The sequence below is a fragment of the Labeo rohita genome, chromosome 12, assembly GCF_022985175.1.
Source record: "Labeo rohita strain BAU-BD-2019 chromosome 12, IGBB_LRoh.1.0, whole genome shotgun sequence".
NCBI lineage: Eukaryota > Metazoa > Chordata > Actinopteri > Cypriniformes > Cyprinidae > Labeo > Labeo rohita.
Window position 1 is genome coordinate 23,968,599 of NC_066880.1, and position 18,210 is coordinate 23,986,808.

General features: G+C 35.5%; 1 protein-coding gene across 5 annotated transcripts; it reads right to left on the bottom strand.

Moving 5' to 3' along the window:
• Positions 1 to 978: 978 nt before the first annotated feature.
• Positions 979 to 17,882, bottom strand: eef2k (eukaryotic elongation factor 2 kinase). Of its 5 annotated transcripts, none has more exons than XM_051123910.1 (19): positions 17,564 to 17,881; positions 16,912 to 17,202; positions 15,974 to 16,039; positions 14,628 to 14,728; positions 13,042 to 13,102; positions 12,889 to 12,926; positions 11,020 to 11,191; positions 10,790 to 10,939; positions 10,569 to 10,701; positions 10,368 to 10,495; positions 8,408 to 8,600; positions 7,326 to 7,363; positions 7,141 to 7,218; positions 6,710 to 6,766; positions 5,682 to 5,816; positions 2,283 to 2,471; positions 2,073 to 2,197; positions 1,808 to 1,986; positions 979 to 1,687 (listed from the first exon to the last, which is right to left on the bottom strand). In XM_051123910.1, exons 2-19 carry the CDS (start codon positions 17,173 to 17,175, stop codon positions 1,578 to 1,580), a joined length of 2,217 nt encoding a protein of 738 aa, XP_050979867.1. In that variant the 5' UTR covers positions 17,176 to 17,202; positions 17,564 to 17,881; the 3' UTR covers positions 979 to 1,577. The 5 variants fall into 5 exon arrangements, with proteins under 5 accessions (XP_050979867.1, XP_050979866.1, XP_050979868.1 ...); XM_051123909.1 differs by having other exon boundaries at positions 8,408 to 8,603; positions 17,564 to 17,879; XM_051123911.1 differs by lacking the exon at positions 6,710 to 6,766 and having other exon boundaries at positions 8,408 to 8,603.
• Between the last annotated feature and the right edge of the window lie 328 nt (positions 17,883 to 18,210).

The window sequence follows — 18,210 nt, forward strand, 5'->3', positions numbered from 1 at the left end:
ATTCCTTGTGAAGTTCACCCAAATTCTTGAAGCGATTTTGCTTGACAAGCCTCTCAAGGCTGCCGTTCTCTCGGTTGGTTGTGCATCTTTTTCCTCCACACTTTTTCCTTCCACTCAACTTTCTGTTAACATGCTTGGATACAGCACTCTGTGAACAGCCAGCTTCTTTGGCAATGAATGTTTGTGGCTTACCCTCCTTGTGAAGGGTGTCAATGATTGTCTTCTGGACAACTGTCAGATCAGCAGTCTTCCCCATGATTGTGTAGCCTAGTGAACCAAACTGTGAGACCATTTTGAAGGCTCAGGAAACTTTTGCAGGTGTTTTGAGTTGATTAGCTAATTGGCATGTCACCATATTCTAATTTGTTGAGATGAGTGAATTAGTGGGTTTTTGTTAAATGTGAGCCAAAATCATCACAATTAAAAGAACCAAAGACTTAAACTACTTCAGTCTGTGTGCATTGAATTTATTTAATACACGAGTTTCACAATTTGAGTTGAATTACTGAAATAAATGAACTTTTCCATGACATTCTAATTTATTGAGATGCACCTGTACATCTTTAAGATGTCTGTTAAAGATCACTTGATCAGTGTGGTGTACAAACATCTGACAGATGTCTGTAAGATGTCAGTTTTACACACATTCTAAATAAACATCTTAAAGACATCTAACAGATGTCTTCGTCTTCACAATCTAAAACATACGTCTTGCAGATGTAAATGTAGACGTCAAATAGACGTCTTAGTGATGTATGTGTGCTATCAGGGAAGGGTTTGTTTTGTGATAATATCCAACTGTCTGTACATTATCATAATTTATATTTGATCATATACTTAAATTACTATAATTATTTTAGTCCTTGCCATGCCTGAAATTCCATTTTATATAATTTGTTATTTCTTAACATTAATTTATGTGCAATGATATCTTGGTATGAATTTAAAGACAACAGCATAATGTTTAATGAGACTTAATTCTTTACAAATTATTTTATTGTTTGTGTCTTTGTAATCAATCTTGTTCTCATTTGAAAAATAACCACCAAAAATTATCACACTCACATCTACTCTCCTTCATTATGGTGAATTATTAAAGTTTTAGACAGTCAACACAAAACATCTTAAATCTCACAGCGATAGCTGTTGATGCTTAATATTCTTAGACATGATCAGATCTAACAATAGTAGCAAATATATTTTACTGAAGTTAAATGCCATTTTTAACAGTCACAACATGTTTTTTTAAATAAACGTCCAGTTGTCCTTTCAGAAACAAGAGAAAGAAATGATTGACAGGTAATGCACATATTCCCATGAAGCAACCTGAACAGGATGCAGACACTGTGCAACTATTCTTAAGGAAAAATGAACCAGAAGAGTATGTGTATGTAGCACCTCAGTATAGAATCAGCGTATGCCCTTATCACATTCATTAGAAAACTGATCCAATATCAACATTATTTCTCTAAAAGTCAAAAGGACCCGAAGAAAACATAAGGCATTGAAAACAGCATGTAAACGGGCTGGGTGCACAATAGGAACCATGTTCATGCTTTTTTTGCACACCAGCACTTTCATTCTTCCATCATAGACCATGCTTCCTCTGCTTTCATGTAGTACTGATTAGCCAGTCTCCCCTTCATGGCCTCCATAGCTGCATCAGCAGCTTCAGTGAAAAGATCACCTACAAAATGTAATCACATCATGACTCATGTGCATACAATCCCAATTTAAAATGTTACAACAAATTCAGGACACATCCAAAAACCAAAACTGCCAATTTGACTTTACGAGATACACTCACCTGCTCTTTGGGGGTCTGCATCTAAGTTGTGCCCTCCCTCCTGGTACATCTCAGCCAATCGTGCCAACAGAAGGTAGCGTGGCTCATCCTGCATTCCATCAAATTCTCCCCCCTCGTCGTAGTCTGTCATCTTAAGGGCAGAATCATACCACTGGACAGCGTGTTTCCAGTCCATAGCCCTGTATTTTCAAAGTCCAAAATAAAATTTATGTTCCTAACACATCTTGGTCCATACAGATAAAAATTCAATCAATGCCTTTCTCACCTATCAGAAGGGAGGTTCAAACCCGTGTCAAATGCTCGTGCTACTAGAATCATACTTGGCCGGTCCCCTGCCTCAGCAGCCTGCAGCAGAAAGCGGAAACCCTTCCTGCTGTTTTCCTCAGACGCCTGAGATGAAACAATACAGGCATGACAGAGGAAGCATTAGCACGACCACCACACCAACCGTACGATAATTAGGAAATGAAAGCACCTCTAATTCAATCTCCGGTAGAATGTGATGTGGCAGCTGAAGGTAACATTGGCCAAGGGCAACTATAGCCTCAAGCTCCCCGCACATGGCAGCCCTTTCCAAATGGTACATTGCAGAAATCTGGTCCCATGGTGCATCCTTCTCACAGAAACGCCCGGCCTCGTGGTAGCGTACCATGGCTAGATGTACCTTAAAGGGTGTGGTAAACATGAAAGCTCAAATATTTATTCATGCAAGCAGAATTAAAAAGTATCCACCCCTATGTCATCCAAAATGTCTTTCTTTCTTCAGTTGAAAAGAAATTAAGGTTTTTGAGGAAAACATTCTAGGATTTTTCTCCATATAGTGGATTTCAATGGGGATCAATGGGTTTAAGGTCCAAATTGTAGTTTGGAGGAGAAATTGAGATGGAGCTTTTCACCCTACACTTCTTTTCTGAACCGGAGTACACAGACAAAAAAAAAAACTAACACACATGACATTTCCAATGTATTTAAATGATTAGCAGTGTTCATTTTGTTTAGGTAAACTATGACAAAAAATGTTCGTTGACAAGCTTTTTTCCCAGGACTAAAACGAGACAAAGACAAGAGGACATTAAGGTCAATAAATGATAACTACACTGCCCTCCAAAAGTATGGAAACACCCCTGGCAAAGTGTGGTTTTGGATGATATCAGCATGGTGCAAATACATTAAATTAACTTGACATTATCATTGAAGACAAGCAATAATCATTTTAATTTTGATTACATAATAATGGCAATATGTACATGTCAAAGTCAGACATGGCTGGTTTAAACTTGGCCCAGGTTTTTAAAAGATTTTTGGGTCAGCTCACCTTAACAGCTTCAACAACTGATTGCCAATCAAGTTTGGAATACAATGAATTTAGGCCCAGATTATGCAGAGCTGTAATAGCTGCTAATGGTGTATATTTTGTTAAATTGAAAATTTAAGTTTTTTCTATGTATAAACTGTTTATGTAATAAAATATGTTTTCGTAGTTTGTGTTGTCCCTTATCAGTGCAAAATTATCACACATTAAAAAGGATTCATGCCAATATTGTCCAAAACCCCACTTCTCCAGGGCGTTTCCAAACTTTCGGAGGGCAGTGTATGTCTATATCAACATGCAATTTGTTGACAATAAAAGACAAGACTAAAATGTATTTAAAAAATAAAAGCTTTACCAAATCTCTTTTTATTCTCATCAAAAAAAAAAGAGGACAAAATATTATTGCAGATTTCTGTACACGCCACTATTACCCAAGCTTTCATGTGTGCAGTTGCCAGAGTTCAAATCCCTGAATCAGAGCTTCTCTGTTACAATGATACATTGTCTGCCCAGTGCTTTGTTTATTTTTTGTAATCTGGCAGCCATGTGCATGAGTGCGCATGCTCTTCATTGTGGAATCGCCGCCACTGTCAATCTGAAAACACCGACAAACAAGCTGGAGTTTAGCAATCTAACTGAAAGTGTCACTCAGCCAGGTCTTCTGTCATGAGATCTTGACTATATTGTTTGCGATTGTGGTTGCTGAATAAATACACTTACTTAACCACTGTTGTTTTAAAGGGGTCATCAGATGCAAAGTTCACTTTTAAATGTTGTTTGAACATTAATGTGTGTTGGCAGTGTATGTACAAATCTACCCTATAATGATAAAAATCCATGCAGTGGTTTTTAATTAATCTGTAAAAATAATATAATACCCCTTTTTTCAAATCGAGCCATTCTAAGATGCTTGTCGGTGTGGCGTCAGCTGTAACAGTCCGACCTCTATTGTTTTGATGCCGAAGCAGGGATGTAAGTTAGACAAGAATATCTCAGATTGAGTGATTGAGGTGTTGTGTTGCTGGATGTAATGATGAACATAGTGGTCGTCATTTACTCCCGACATCTGAGCCGCTGAAGATGCAGTAGATTACGTTTGTTTGTGAAGGGAATGCGCCTCCCGATCTACATAAATGCATCTATGTTTGTGCAAATCATTCGTGATCCAGCTTCACCTACACCACAAGTGAGTATACGGGTTTTTTATGAATCTCTGCAATCACCTTTCCTAATAACATGCTAGTTAGCAAGTTTCGCAGCTAAATGCACTAAATGCAGCTAAAGTAAACAATTTCTCAGAGCAGCAGAGAGAAGAGATGGGCGGGGCGAGCAGAGCTCATCTGCATTTAAAGGAACAATCCCTCAGAATGGGACGATTTTTGCAGAGCTCATTTTGACAAGGTAAAAAGGGTGTTGTTTTACACTACCATTGAAAATTTTTAACCAAAGTATATTATAGGCATTTCATTAAGACCCTAAAGAATCATATCAACTTCTAGAAAAGGGGCCTCTGATGGGGGCCCCCCCTTTAATAGAGAAACACTGGCTACTGCAATTTGTAATTACTGGAATTACAATTAGGAATTTCACTGTTACAATATTTTTCGTTTGTTTTACCAGTTTTCATAGTGTAGACACAGAGCGTGCAGTAAGTCTTTAATATTAATTTATATAAAAATTAGCCTATAATAACTCAGTACATTAGATGAGGTAAAACAAATCATGTGTATGAGTCCACATTGCTTTGTGCTTACTGGTGAAAGTGTATTTTTTTTTTTTGATCAGTTTAATCGACGAAGATTTCATTGACTAGACTAATATGCTGAGACTTTTTAGTCGACTAAAATGACTAAAATAAAATAGAATAAGGTTGACAAAATATGATAAAAACTAACAAGGACAGTGACTAACACAGGACTACGACTAAAACTGAAAATAGCTGACAAAATTGTGCAAGATGAGCATTTGTCGTTAAAAAGTATATAGATTTAAAACATTTTTGTAGAAAATGACAGATTGTTTTACAAGAAAAGACCCTTATTCCTTGGCTTGGATTGTTTAGAGCCCTTTGGAACTGCATTGAAACTGCCATTTAAACTTTCAACCCATTGGGCCACCACTGAAGTCCACTATATGGAGGAAAATTCTGGAATGTTTTTCTCAAAAACCTTTATTTCTTATCGACTAAAGTAAGAAAGACATGAACATCTTGGATGACATGGGTATGAGTAAATTAACAGGGAATTTTAATTCAGGAGTGAACTAAATCTCTTTAGAAGACTTAGAATAAACTGATTAGTTTTACGACATCTTTAAGATCTTTTTGGATCTTCAAAGTTTTGGTTGCAATTGACTTTAATTGGAGGGACAGTAACCTCTCAGATCTAAAATATCCTAATTTGTGTCCCGAAGATGTCTTATGTGTTTGACACAAGGATGAGTAAACAATGACAGAATATTAATTTTTGGTTGACAAAACCAAGGAATGACATAACCATGATAAGATAAAATTATTTGTCAGTTTCAGGAACAGGTTTGTAAACACATGGCACTATTTCTTACCTTGCCTAGGATAGATTTACCAATCTTCCTTTCAAGAAGCATAGTGTTAAGTCTCTCCACTTCCATTGCCACACAGGAGGGTCTGTGTATGTGGGAGCGAGATGAATGGTAGAAAGTCCATTTTTCTTCTGTCAGCTGAGAACAACAAAAAAGTGTATTATTAAGCACCCAGAGTAATAACAGGCAAAACATTACAACATCATTGACTTGTCCCATGCCCAAAAGTCAACTATGTCTTATGTCCATCTTTTTTTTTTTGGCCAAAACCAAGCTATGCATATAGATGATACATAGCTCACAACATTGGTGTTGTGATCTCAAATTATCAAATAAAGTGGACAGCTGATCTGTAAATTGTTCTTTTATTGTCAGTGAAAACAGTTTGTCATTTGACAAACTGCTTTACATGTAACTGGTCTCTTGTTGGTCTCGTTTTTTTTGTTTGTTTGTTTGTTTGTTTTTGTCTTATATATAAAACATATCTATGGGAAGCAGCAGAACTAACATCTGTGAGGAAAACCACAAAAATAAACAATTCAAATGTTGCTGCATAAGAAAAGCAATGCATGCAGGAAATCACATGCAGGGTTCCCACACATTTTGACTAAAGGACTTCCACGACTTCTCTAGTCATTCATGTACTCATAAACAGCAGCTGTTTGTCACAACTAGAAAATTTCAATTTTGACATGAGTTTTACATGCCATTCAAAATCTGAATTTAAATTCAGATTTGAATTTCCTGACATTAGAAGGTTTTCCTTCTGACTGTGGGAACGCTGCATATGGGATTACAGTATGGGAAAGGAGAGCTTGCCACCAGTTCAAAGTGGGATGAGATAAAGGTTAGAGTTTAGATGAAAGAAGAATGAGATGAAAAGGTTTAGAGGTTTAGATAAAAGGTGGATCACAAGACAGCACCACTCTAAATCTATGATCTATGAGAAGAAAACAGATTAGAAATCAATGGGTGATGGGTGACTCTATCATGATTAGACACAGGGAGTTTATCAATAGTTTCGTAGTTACCCGGCGAACACTGTCCTCATCCGATTCTGAGTAATGTCTGTTGTAGAAGGGACGTCCCTAAATGATGATGTAAAAACCTACCATCAAATATCTCAGGAGCCCAAAAACTATTACTGCTGCATTTTATGATGCATTTAAGCACAGCACACAACAAGACATTTATAATGCACTTTAACAGATAGGAAACTTTGCTTGGGAGTAACAAAGAAAACAAGCAAGAATAGCATCTAATTTCAAATTCATATTTAAATACAACAGTTGCAAATTCTTAGTTTAGTTTAAAATGTGTGGGTTTAATGTTGACACTTTCAAAGAAATGGCTCAACCATTAAAAACTCTCATTTCTGTGGATAATATAACATATTTTATATTGTAAATATATAACAATTGTAATATAATTTTTTTGTAAGATTATAAATGATAATCGGTACCTGACTGTGATGTTCAACTGAGTCTCCTTCACTGCGTTTCTCACTGGGATAACCACTGTCTCCTCCATTCTCTGAGTCCTGTTAATGTAAGTACAGTTTACAGTACAAATCAGCTTTGCATTGCTGCTATAATCAGCTTCCCACAAAATATAATGGCGGATATATGTTCTTCTTTATAAACTGACCTTGTGATCTGTGTTCATTTCATTCATATATGACCAGCCTGCAAACACACATAGACAGAAAGACAGAGTAGCAGGTGAACTGAATACAAATGAATGCTCAATTGTCCAAAAACAAAAAATGCACTGCTAAATCTGTATGAATATGAAATACAAGAACAAACTTTACATTTCAGACAGATGTGAAAATGAAATATGTTGTGGTTGGTTTCATTTGTACACATGAATAGAGCAAAATGAAAATGTCTTAAACAACTCAATGTGTTTTGATTGAACAGAATATGCAGTACTACCAAATCAAGGCGATGCTGATGATTTCTTGAACACTTTTGTTAATGCGGTTTCCAATCAAAGTATTAAATATTCAACATGACTGTTTTGATATTTCAAACAAGTATATACTCCACTTAAGCCTTGTGTATGTTAGTTAGGATGTGTGTGCTTATAATACTGATCAAAACAACAAAAGGTTGGTGCACACTGGCCCAGGTCACCTAGCAACTTCAACACCAGCTAATTAATATTCATGAAGTGAACTACAGATACCATCAGCAGTACTTATACTCTAGGGAGGAAGATAAATGAGCATTTGGGAAAACAAACCCTAACTACCATAGTTACCTTTCTGTGGGGAAATTTCTGATAAATGTGGCTATGTTTAGAAAAGTGACACTGCTGCAGACATACATGCTCAGAGCAACCCTTATTTTCACTGCAGTTTTCTGTTATCCATATTGGTATCAAAATATAAAAAGATGGTTGTGCTTTGTGTCAAAAAGCATAGAGTACATCCTTTCTAAAAATAGCCAAATTCATTGAATATTTATTTTTATTTTCCTATTGAAAAGAGCTGGTAATTTTAGTAACATCAAAAACAGCCAGCCAAAGGCCCACTTAAGTTCTCGGCCAGCTGACAACAAGTGCAGGGACTACTTGTACTTTATCGTACAAATACTTATATTTTAAAAAGTGTTTCCAGATGGTTGCAACATCCTGACAGCTAATAGTCCCTAAAAAAAGATTCATTCATTGTTTTGTCTGCCACTCAAGCGCATTCTCATAGTATTGGGTTAGTACAGTATTACCTAGGGGTGATCGGCCTGCAGAGACGCCCATACTAAGTGGTGAACAGGGAACAGAGTCTGTGTCACTGCTTTCATCAACCGAGGAATTCTCAGAAAGCCGGGAGAGGAGAACAGGCATGTGGCCGAGAGAGGTTGTCCGGACCCTGGGTGAACCACAATGCTCTTCACATCCACGGAGGACAGTCTGAGCTGACTGCTTTTTAGAAAAAAGAATTTATTTTTTATACCAAAAAACTACCAGAACAAAAGTATAATATTGTAGTATAGCATTTTTTTTGTTAACCATTGAAAAATGGTGCATCAGTATTTCAGCTATACATGTGCTGTAGGATGATATTTTGTAGTTCGCATTTTAGCACTTCCAGTTGCAACATCCTGACATCAAAGAGATTTTTGAATGGGTTTTTGGGTAAATGGCTGTGGTAGACACAAGCTCAAGATATTTTGATGTTTTGTTCTACATCATACAATACAACAGTAATACCTGCTTTTAATAAGTAATACAATATTTTAATTATCTTGCAAAAGTTGGTTGCTAACAAATGGCTAATTGGGACTGGGAGGTTGAGAGGTTGTTGTTGTTGTTATTTTTTTTTTATTTAGTACTGATCTAAACTCTTTCCAGCAATGACTGTATGATTTTGAGATCCATCTTTTCACCCTGAGGACAACTGAGGGACTCACATGCAACTATTACAGAAGGTTCAAACACTCACTGATGCTTCAGAAAGAAAACACAATGCATTAAGAGCCAGTGGGGTGAAAACTTTTTGAATTTGAAGATCAAGATAAATTTAATTTATTTTTTCTTCTGGGAAATATGTAAGTATCTTCTGTAGCTTCTGAAGGGCAGTACTAAATGGAAAAAATATGATATTTAGGCAAAGAACGAAAATGTACACATATTCATTCTGTTCAAAAGTTTACACCCCTAGTTCTTTATGCATCGTTTTTCCTTCTGAAGCATCAGTGAGTGTTTAAACCTTCTGTAATAGTTGCATATGAGTCCCTCAGTTGTCCTCAGGGTGAAAAGATGGATCTCAAAATCATACAGTCATTGTTAGAAAGGGTTCAAATACACAAAAATGCTGAAAAACCAAAGAATTTAAGGGACCTGAAGGATTTTTCTGAAGAACAGCGGGAAGTTTAACTGTTCAGGACAAACAAGGGACTCATGAACAACTATCACTAAACAAAAACACAGCTGTGGATCATTAAGGCAACAACACAGTATTGAGAATCAAGCATGTGTAACTTTTGAATGGGGTCATTTTTATAAATTCAACTACTATTTTCTCTTGTGAAATATATGTTAACATCTTTTATGTTAAATATCTTATTCAAGTCAGTATTAAATAAAAAAAAATAACATGCATTTTGTATGATCCCTGTTATTTTGGTAAAATACTCATTTTGCAGATACTGCAAAGTGTATGTAAACTTTTGACCTCAACTGTATCTACTCACTAATTCACTAATCGCCCCATTGTGTTCATAATCACTCTTCTACAAACTATTATAACTCAAATTTTCAGAGAAAATGTTTTTAAATAAAGTCAGAAAAATGAGCTTAATAGTGTTTAAGTCATGCGATTGTGGTGTAGCTCGTGCATAGCAGCTGTTTAGCTTATTATTTCTGCCAGTTGTATTCAGGCTTCGAAATTCTTAAAAGTTATGTTCATTTGTGAAGATTATTGTGATGAACAGAACTAAGAATCATACATTTTTGTTGGTCACAGATCTTATTTTTTAACAATCTAAAAGCTGATGAAAAAATCCTATTGGGTTTTTCTAACTCCTGTGTTGGCATTTTATAACATTTTATACTGTATAAATATAACAATGTCCCTATTGAGCAGCTCCATCAGCTGGCCCAGATCTCTTACACTAACCCCAGGCCACCCTATCATCAAGCCCTGGTTATGATTATATTAGAAACTTTTTTTTATCCAGTACAAACCAGCAATTTGTTGGTGCAGTCCAACTGTGCAATTTCAGAAGGGGAAAGGTCAAAGCGAGTGAGGCCCATACTCCTACAGATCTTATTACACAGGTGGGAGTGGAAGAAAAGAGCCATGCCACGCACACCTGAAACACATAGATAATCATGACAAACGGTGAAATCAAATTCTTCAAATTTCTACGCAAAAATGATAAATACCTAGGTTGCCATCTCCAAAGTCGGTCCCCTTCTCAGTGTGGATCTGAGGGTCTGTGTAAAGGTCCCCAACACCCTGAATGTCCACCACTATCAGCTGGTGTCCAGAGCGCTCAAATGTAAAGTGACTGAATGCCTAAAGCCACAAAAACATAATTGCCAATTAATAATAACACATAACTTTAACAACAAAATTCAGATTTGTTATATCCTTCGCAATATACCTGAGGTGTAAGCCGTATGTTATCGTCCCTCACAAAACCAGAGTTGGAGTTGTACTTTGTGTACTTCCCCTCAATGTAGTGTTCAAGGTGAAACAAAGGGCTCCCTGGGCGACTAATCATTTCCACAACACACATCTGCATGATGTCAACCTAATTTCAACCAAATTTCATATATATTATTGTTTGAGTGGTCAAACCTCGTTCACAAAGTACGTCCACCAATAAAGTACCTGTTTGGGTGGCCTGTGGCGATTGAACTCCTCACCCCATAATTTAGCCTCCATTTGTAACCTCACATCCTCAAAGTAAACCTCTCTGTCCACAGTCTCCATGTAACTTTTAGCCACGTAGTTGGAGGCTGATTTCCAGTTGCTGCTGTGGGAAAAGTTTGACAACTTCTTCCTGTAAACGAAAGTGAACAGAAAGCTACAGGTCAGCAAAAAACACTTCAAAACACAAGATGAGAGTTGTAAAACTATCACTTGAAAAATGGAAGATAAACCATTAAAAAAGGGACGTACCAACTAGAAGGGATGTATATTTTATAAAGCATAACTAAACATTTTAAAACCATGCTGGTTAATGTGGTGATATGACTTCAGTAAAAGTGTCAGTAATAATCATGCAGTGTGACAAGTAGAACTATTCTAACATATTTCTAATGATTTTATTGTTATAATGTGCAGTTTTGACAGCAATTAAACACTTACATGGATTTGTACTTTTAATTATTTTTTTTTAAATAACTGAAAAAAATTAAAAGGTGAATAAAAACTGGAAAAACAACATCATTTACAAGAAATGAACAAAAAGTGGAAAAACATGAATACACTGATGAGAAATTAATAAAAATGGACAAAATTGACTACATTGACAAGAAATGAATAAAAACTGTGAAAAATGTGACTATATTGACAGGAAATTAATAAAAACTGTAGAAAAACTTGACAACATTGACAAGACATTGATAAAAAAAAAACTTTAAGAAATTAATTAAAACTGGAAAACTTGACTACACTGACATGAAATTAACAGAAATTGTGGAAAAATTGACTACACTGACAAAAAATTAACAAAAACTGTGGAAAAACTTGACTACATTGATAAGAAATTAATAAAAACTGGAAAACAAGAAATTAACAAAAATTGAGGAAAAATTGACTACATTGTCAAAAAATTAACAAAAACTGTGGAAAAACTTGACTACATTAATAAAAACTGGAAAAATGTGACTACATTGAAAAGAAATTTAAAAAACTGTGAAAAAACTTGACTACACTGACAAGAAAAGAATAAAAACTGTAAAAAGTAGACTATATTAATAAGAAATTACTGAAAAAAGTTAAAAGGTGAATAAAAACTGGAAAAAACAACTACATTTACAAGAAATGAACAAATACTGTTGAAAAACTTGAATATACTGAAAGGAAATTAATTTAAAAATTGATATAATTGACTACATTGACAAGAAATTAATAAAAACTGGAAAATGTGACTACACTGACAAGAAATTGATAAACTGGAAAACTTGACTACACTGACATGAAATTAACAAAAAATGTGAAAAACTGACTACACTGACAAAAAATTAACAAAAACTGTGGAAAAACTTGACTACACTGATAAGAAATTAATAAAAACTGAAAAAATGTGACTACATTGAAAAGAAATAAAAAAAAAACTGAAAAAACTTGACTACACTAACAAGAAAAGAATAAAAACTGTGGAAAAAAGCTTGACTACATTTATAAGAAATTAATAAGAAACTGGAAAAATTTGACTACATTGACAAGAAATTAACCAAACCTGTGAATAAACTTGACTACACTGACAAGAAATTAATAAAAACTGAAAAAATTTGACTACATTGACCAGAAAGTAATAAAAGCTGTGGAAAAATTGAACTACACTAACAAGAAAGTAATAAAAACTGTAAAAACTAGACTATATTAAAAAGAAATTAATAAAATCTGTGTAAAAACGTGATTACATTGACAAGAAATGGTACAATTTTACTTTTCACTTCAAACCAATACTCATTAATAAAAATTAATATTTACCTAGTCTAAGGTATGTATTTTTAATTTGGCTTGACTTACGCTCTAAAGCATTCCCTCATGGCCCCTTTCCCAAATGGCTGTGAAAGAAATATAAATGAATTAAAAAAAAAAAAAAAACATAAATAATCAGCATCATCATATTTATGTTGGTGTTACAATCACAGAAAACAAGTGTATTATGGTGCCAAATACCTGAGAGGAAACCTTGATAAATATGTCATCTTTTGCCCATTCACCAGTAACTGCATTGTATCTAAAGAGCAAAAACACATTTACATTTGAATCATCTTAAAAATAGCTTTCTATTCCCTTTCATTCTCAGGAAGTAGTTCTCAAACTTTTTCCACAGCAGCAGCTGAAAATCAGCCTCAAATGTGTGACTACATAGAGATGCAAATTCATCCAATGTAAATGCATTTTACCCTTAAAAATGTATCTTCTACATTATGAGGATAATTATTATTATTACTTATATATAAGTAATTATTTGTATTCACTGGAACAGTCAATGAAAGAGTTAATGAAGCAACTACTGCACAATAGGCACAGTCCTTAAAGCGAACAGCCAGTATTTACACAAGTAAGTGCTGCTTTTTTTTCCCCCTGGCCCAGAACACTGTGTACCATGTGGACCAACCCATCAGACACAGTTGTTTAATGGCACACACAGCCGTTGGCTGAGAGTCAAGGGATATTTTAGAGGTGTGAAGTTACAAATGCTTAAATTTAGAGTCTTGAAACTGGGATTGGACCCCTTGTGTTTGTATCCATCTGACATTATATGTTCAGTGTCCCTTATTTAACATGCAATGACGTTCTGAATTCATCTGAGATTGATTTAGAGTTGTGTCAAGTGATGTGGCATTGTGATAAAAACCAAAGTTCAGTGATGATAGGGCACAAGGGTCAATCTCGTGTGCAGAGTTGGGGACTCACCAATTAAAAGCAGCAATGCTACAAATTTCACATTTTTCAGTAACATGAGAGTAGCTAAGGTGTTTTCAAAATAGTGCAGTAACATTCTAGATTTTGATGGATTCTGTCACTGTAACCAAAATTGTTAATTTATTCAAAACCCTAATTTTTATATGTGATATATTTTCACTGAAGTAGTTGCCTCTGGATTAAACCACTCAACTCAAGTCAAAGTTTTGGTTGGATGGACAGAAATATCTTTAACTGTGTTCTGAAGACAAACAAAAGACTGGAATGTTTTAACCCTTTAACCCCTGTAGCTGCTTTTTGTTGCTAGTCTGTAGTGTAGCTAAATATACTGCTTTTCCCAAAGAACAGCTTGACCTAGCTTGTGGCTCGGCTGTCTAAAGACTCAAATCAGCTTTTCCAACACTGCCTACACTGTAAAAAATAAAAAACACAATTTGTTGAGTCAGCTTAAAATAATTTGTTACCCTGCTGCCTTAAAATTTTAAGTTCAGTCAACTAAAATAAGTTTAGTCAACTTGAAATGTTAAGTTGTACTAAGCAATAACTTAGATATTTGTTTGCTAAACTTACCAGATGAGTAAGTAACCCAGCTGCCTTAAAATTTTAAGTTGATTCAACTCAAATATCTAAGTTGTCACTTAGTATAATTTAACATTTCAACTTGAATAAACTTTTTTGGGTTGACTGAACTTAAAATTTTAAGGCAGCCATGTTACAAATTATTATAATTTGACTCAACAAATTGTTTTTTACAGTGTAGGTGTTGCCACTTGATGCATTCAAACTTTCATTCCTTGGCTTGAATAGTAGGTTAACAATTCAAAAGGCCTCACCTGTATCGAGTGCAGCGTTCTGTCTCAATTTCCTCCAGATGGAACTCAGCCCAAGGATCTGGCATGGCTTTGGCTTTCTGAATAGCATGTTTCCAAGTTGCCTGAGCAAGATAAAATTGAAGTTGTTCGAAAAACATTCACATCTGTCTGTATGGGTTAAAGAACTGAAGATGGCAGAGATCCACACTATATTTTAGGGCTGTGTGCAAGCACAAAACAATGGTTGGGAAAAGAAAGAAGCTACTGGAGGAAAAGAGGTATGTCAATGGTCATGCAGAAATAAAAGCACAAAGAAAAGCTTGAATCAATGCTGAAAAAAATTTAGGACATTAGGCTAGGGAGTTTAAATAAAAATTATTATCGTGACACCCTGTTCCCTTCAGAAATCAGAATCGGAACCAGAATTGTTACATTCCTTGATTCCCGTTCCTGTTGGACAGGTACTCCAACAACAAATTGCTGTTCTGTGATCCTGATAAGCATTTGTCAGGAGCAAACACCGGGCTTGGTTATTTCCTGAACTTTGCGCTTTGCAAATTCTGAATAACAGCTGTAAGACGTCTAGTTTACTGTACTACTATACTGTAGTACAAGTCTCATCATGATACAAGTGTCATCAGTGAAGTAAACCTGAAGTGCGGCAGACATGACACCATATCTCAAAATAACTAGTAAACGTAGATCCTGTGGACATGTACATCCAGCCAATTATTTATTTCCTTTCGAAAGGTCAGTGAGACAGTGAGTTCAAATATACGCCAGACACTAGGAAAGTGTGGGCTTCTCTTTACAGGGAACCCCTAAAGTATGGAAACATTACCCATGTGTCATAAGACATAACGTGACATAGATATTCATAATCCATAGGCATCTCCTAAAGAGTACTCACTTCACTTGAATTAATTATATATTACCGAGTGCTAAGTGCTTGGTTAAAAAAGCACTACAAAGTTGCATTTTCTCTGCTGTACATTATAAACCGTTTTTAAAAATGAAATATGTGCACATATAAATAGTTAAAAAAGAGATCTTTAACATGCATTTAGAAAATAGAAATTAAAGTGCACTGGATTTACAATTTTAGCCATCATATTAGCCATAACATATGAAATATTGCCATCTGTATCAGACATAAATTCCTTGAATCCCTAACAGATGTCTTTCTCTTTAAAGCGAGCAAAAGTAGAAGGAATGAAAGGGAAAATAAGGCGACAGGAGATATATGGAAAAAGCATGCATTCCAGGCAAGATCCCACAATGACACAGGGTAAGATGGATTAATAAAATCTGGGAAAGAAAGCAAAAGTAAAGGTGAAGGGTGAAAATTGAAACTTTTCTACACATACCCGGCCTTTCTCAGTTAAAGAGCCAAACCTGACAGATTGCCCATCCTGCTCGTTTTCATTTTTGTTCTAAATTGAAGGAATAGACAAACCCACTTGTTTAAACACAAACATGTTAGTATAAAAGCAACCTGACTTACTGTATTTACAGTATGATTTACAGTACAAGACTTTAAGGAAGTCATATCATCATTAGAGCTTGAGAGAGCTCCATATATGGAAGTGAGTGTGTCACAGAGATGGAAGAAAAACAATTTTTGCATACAGTACATTAGTGCACCGCTGCCTCTGGTAACAGCACAGAAAGCTTTGTGGATAAGAAAGACATTTGTTCACTAGTTCAGTGTGGTACAGACAATCTCTTTTACCATTACAGAGAGGACATTGTTTAAGTGGATAAGAACAAGATAATGACATTCTTGGATATACATCAAAATACCTTTATGAAAACGATAATTCCAGTTCTGGTAATGATATAGTATTACATTCATGTTAAAATACACAATATATGCATCTCTGATGTGAAATGTAGCTGTTGTAAAAGTATGAAATAGCATGTGAAATATTAAGCATTATGCAATGTTTTCAATCACTATGACTATATTAATAACATGTAATTTCTATGTAATTTGGACCTTTTGTAAAAATAGCATGCAATTCTGATAGTACACACGATAAACATATTGTGTACTACAGAAATAGTACTAAGAGGGGTTGGTTCAAAAAATAGCCTTTGTTTACATGTTAGAGACTATATTTATCCAGGAAATGCTACTTTATGTATTTGCTTAATACAATAACGTTGTAATTAATGTTTTTATTGTGTAGTAACCGTTTTATAAAAGCAATGAGGCACTCTAAACCATGCTGTATTGTACATATGACTACATTTAAACTACAGTAAGGCGCTTACAACTTAAGATTAACTGGGAGAGACTCACCCTGTACGTGAAGGAGTTTTTGGGCAATGAATTAGAAAGCTGCTGGTTGCAAACGACGTTCTTTGGGTAGTCAAAAAAGCCTTTGGTTGGGCTTACGGGATCGTCAGTGAAGATGGGGCAGATACGGAGGTCATCTTCTTCATCATCATCATCACTTGCATTGGAATCTTGGAAAGCCACTCTGCTCTTAGCACATCCATTCCTAAGTCCATCCCGAGGACTTCCCACCTCTTCCATACTAAACATGAGCTCCTCCTCAGCCATGATGTCCCACTGTGTTGTGCACCAAAACTATAAACAAGCACATTGGAGTAAGTGTCAAATACTGCTGCATCAGCAGATGCATTGTAACAAAATGCAAACACGTTGTAGATGAACTGGGAAATGAATGATCGAGAACAGGTTGATCCAAAGTGAAGGTATTCGCTAATCTCAGTCCGACATAAACCTGTTCCTGTTTATGCATTCCACTGACCCGTAAAATACTAAAACACTCAAAACATCAACAAATGCAATTCATTTTAATACATTCAAGTTACACCATCATTCATTTTAAGTTCTGATTCAATGTGTTACATAAATACTTATAACAACAAAGCATAACCATAACATCTTAAAGGTACAGAGCACAAAAATAATCAAAGGTGCATACCTTACGTTAAGATGAATACAGCTGCTAGACTGAAGACATTACGAAAACAGAAGACAGATACTCTCACTTATCTCGAATCGCCATCACACCCTTTCTAAAAAGGAAACCGAGTCATCAATGAATTGCAGCGTTTGAGCGGATGTTTCAGCTGCGGTTGTGTCTCAAGCTCACTGGCCAGTGACAGGTTTACTGTGCCTCTGCACAAATGTGTACTACGTGTCCTGGACCGCGAGCAAATGTTCCCTTATGTTGATTCCTCCAGGCTCCAACCACGCATAACTCAGGACAACGACAGCGCTGCATATTTAGCCCTCTAGTGGGCTTTATCAAAAATACATTCATGCTTATTTCATTTTAGAAAAATAATAGGTATCTAAATTTGTAAAAATCAACATATAAATAATATTTTAAACACACAAAATAGATTTGCATTAAGAAAACAAGGCAAAAACGTCCAATTATTATTCATAGAGAGCATGTGCCATAGTCAATCACATGGCCTTTTATGGGAGAGCTCATGTTGTTATCGATCTCAGCCGGAATGTAACGAATTCTACTAAGGCGAGGGCATGCCTCATGAATATTAATGTATTCGCGCTAACGTTTCCTGGACGGAGCAGTTGAGATCATTAATATTTATGAGCCAA

Coding starts and splice junctions, on each gene's coding strand:
- eef2k (XM_051123909.1), bottom strand. CDS start 17,175: ATGGCTGAGGAGGAGCTCATGTTTAGTATGGAAGAGGTGGGAAGTCCT. Junction 14,729..15,973: donor CTTTAACTGAGAAAGGCCGG/GTATGTGTAGAA, acceptor TATCTTGCTCAG/GCAACTTGGAAACATGCTAT. Junction 8,604..10,367: donor ACTGCACCAACAAATTGCTG/GTTTGTACTGGA, acceptor TTTTCTAAAAAG/CAGTCAGCTCAGACTGTCCT.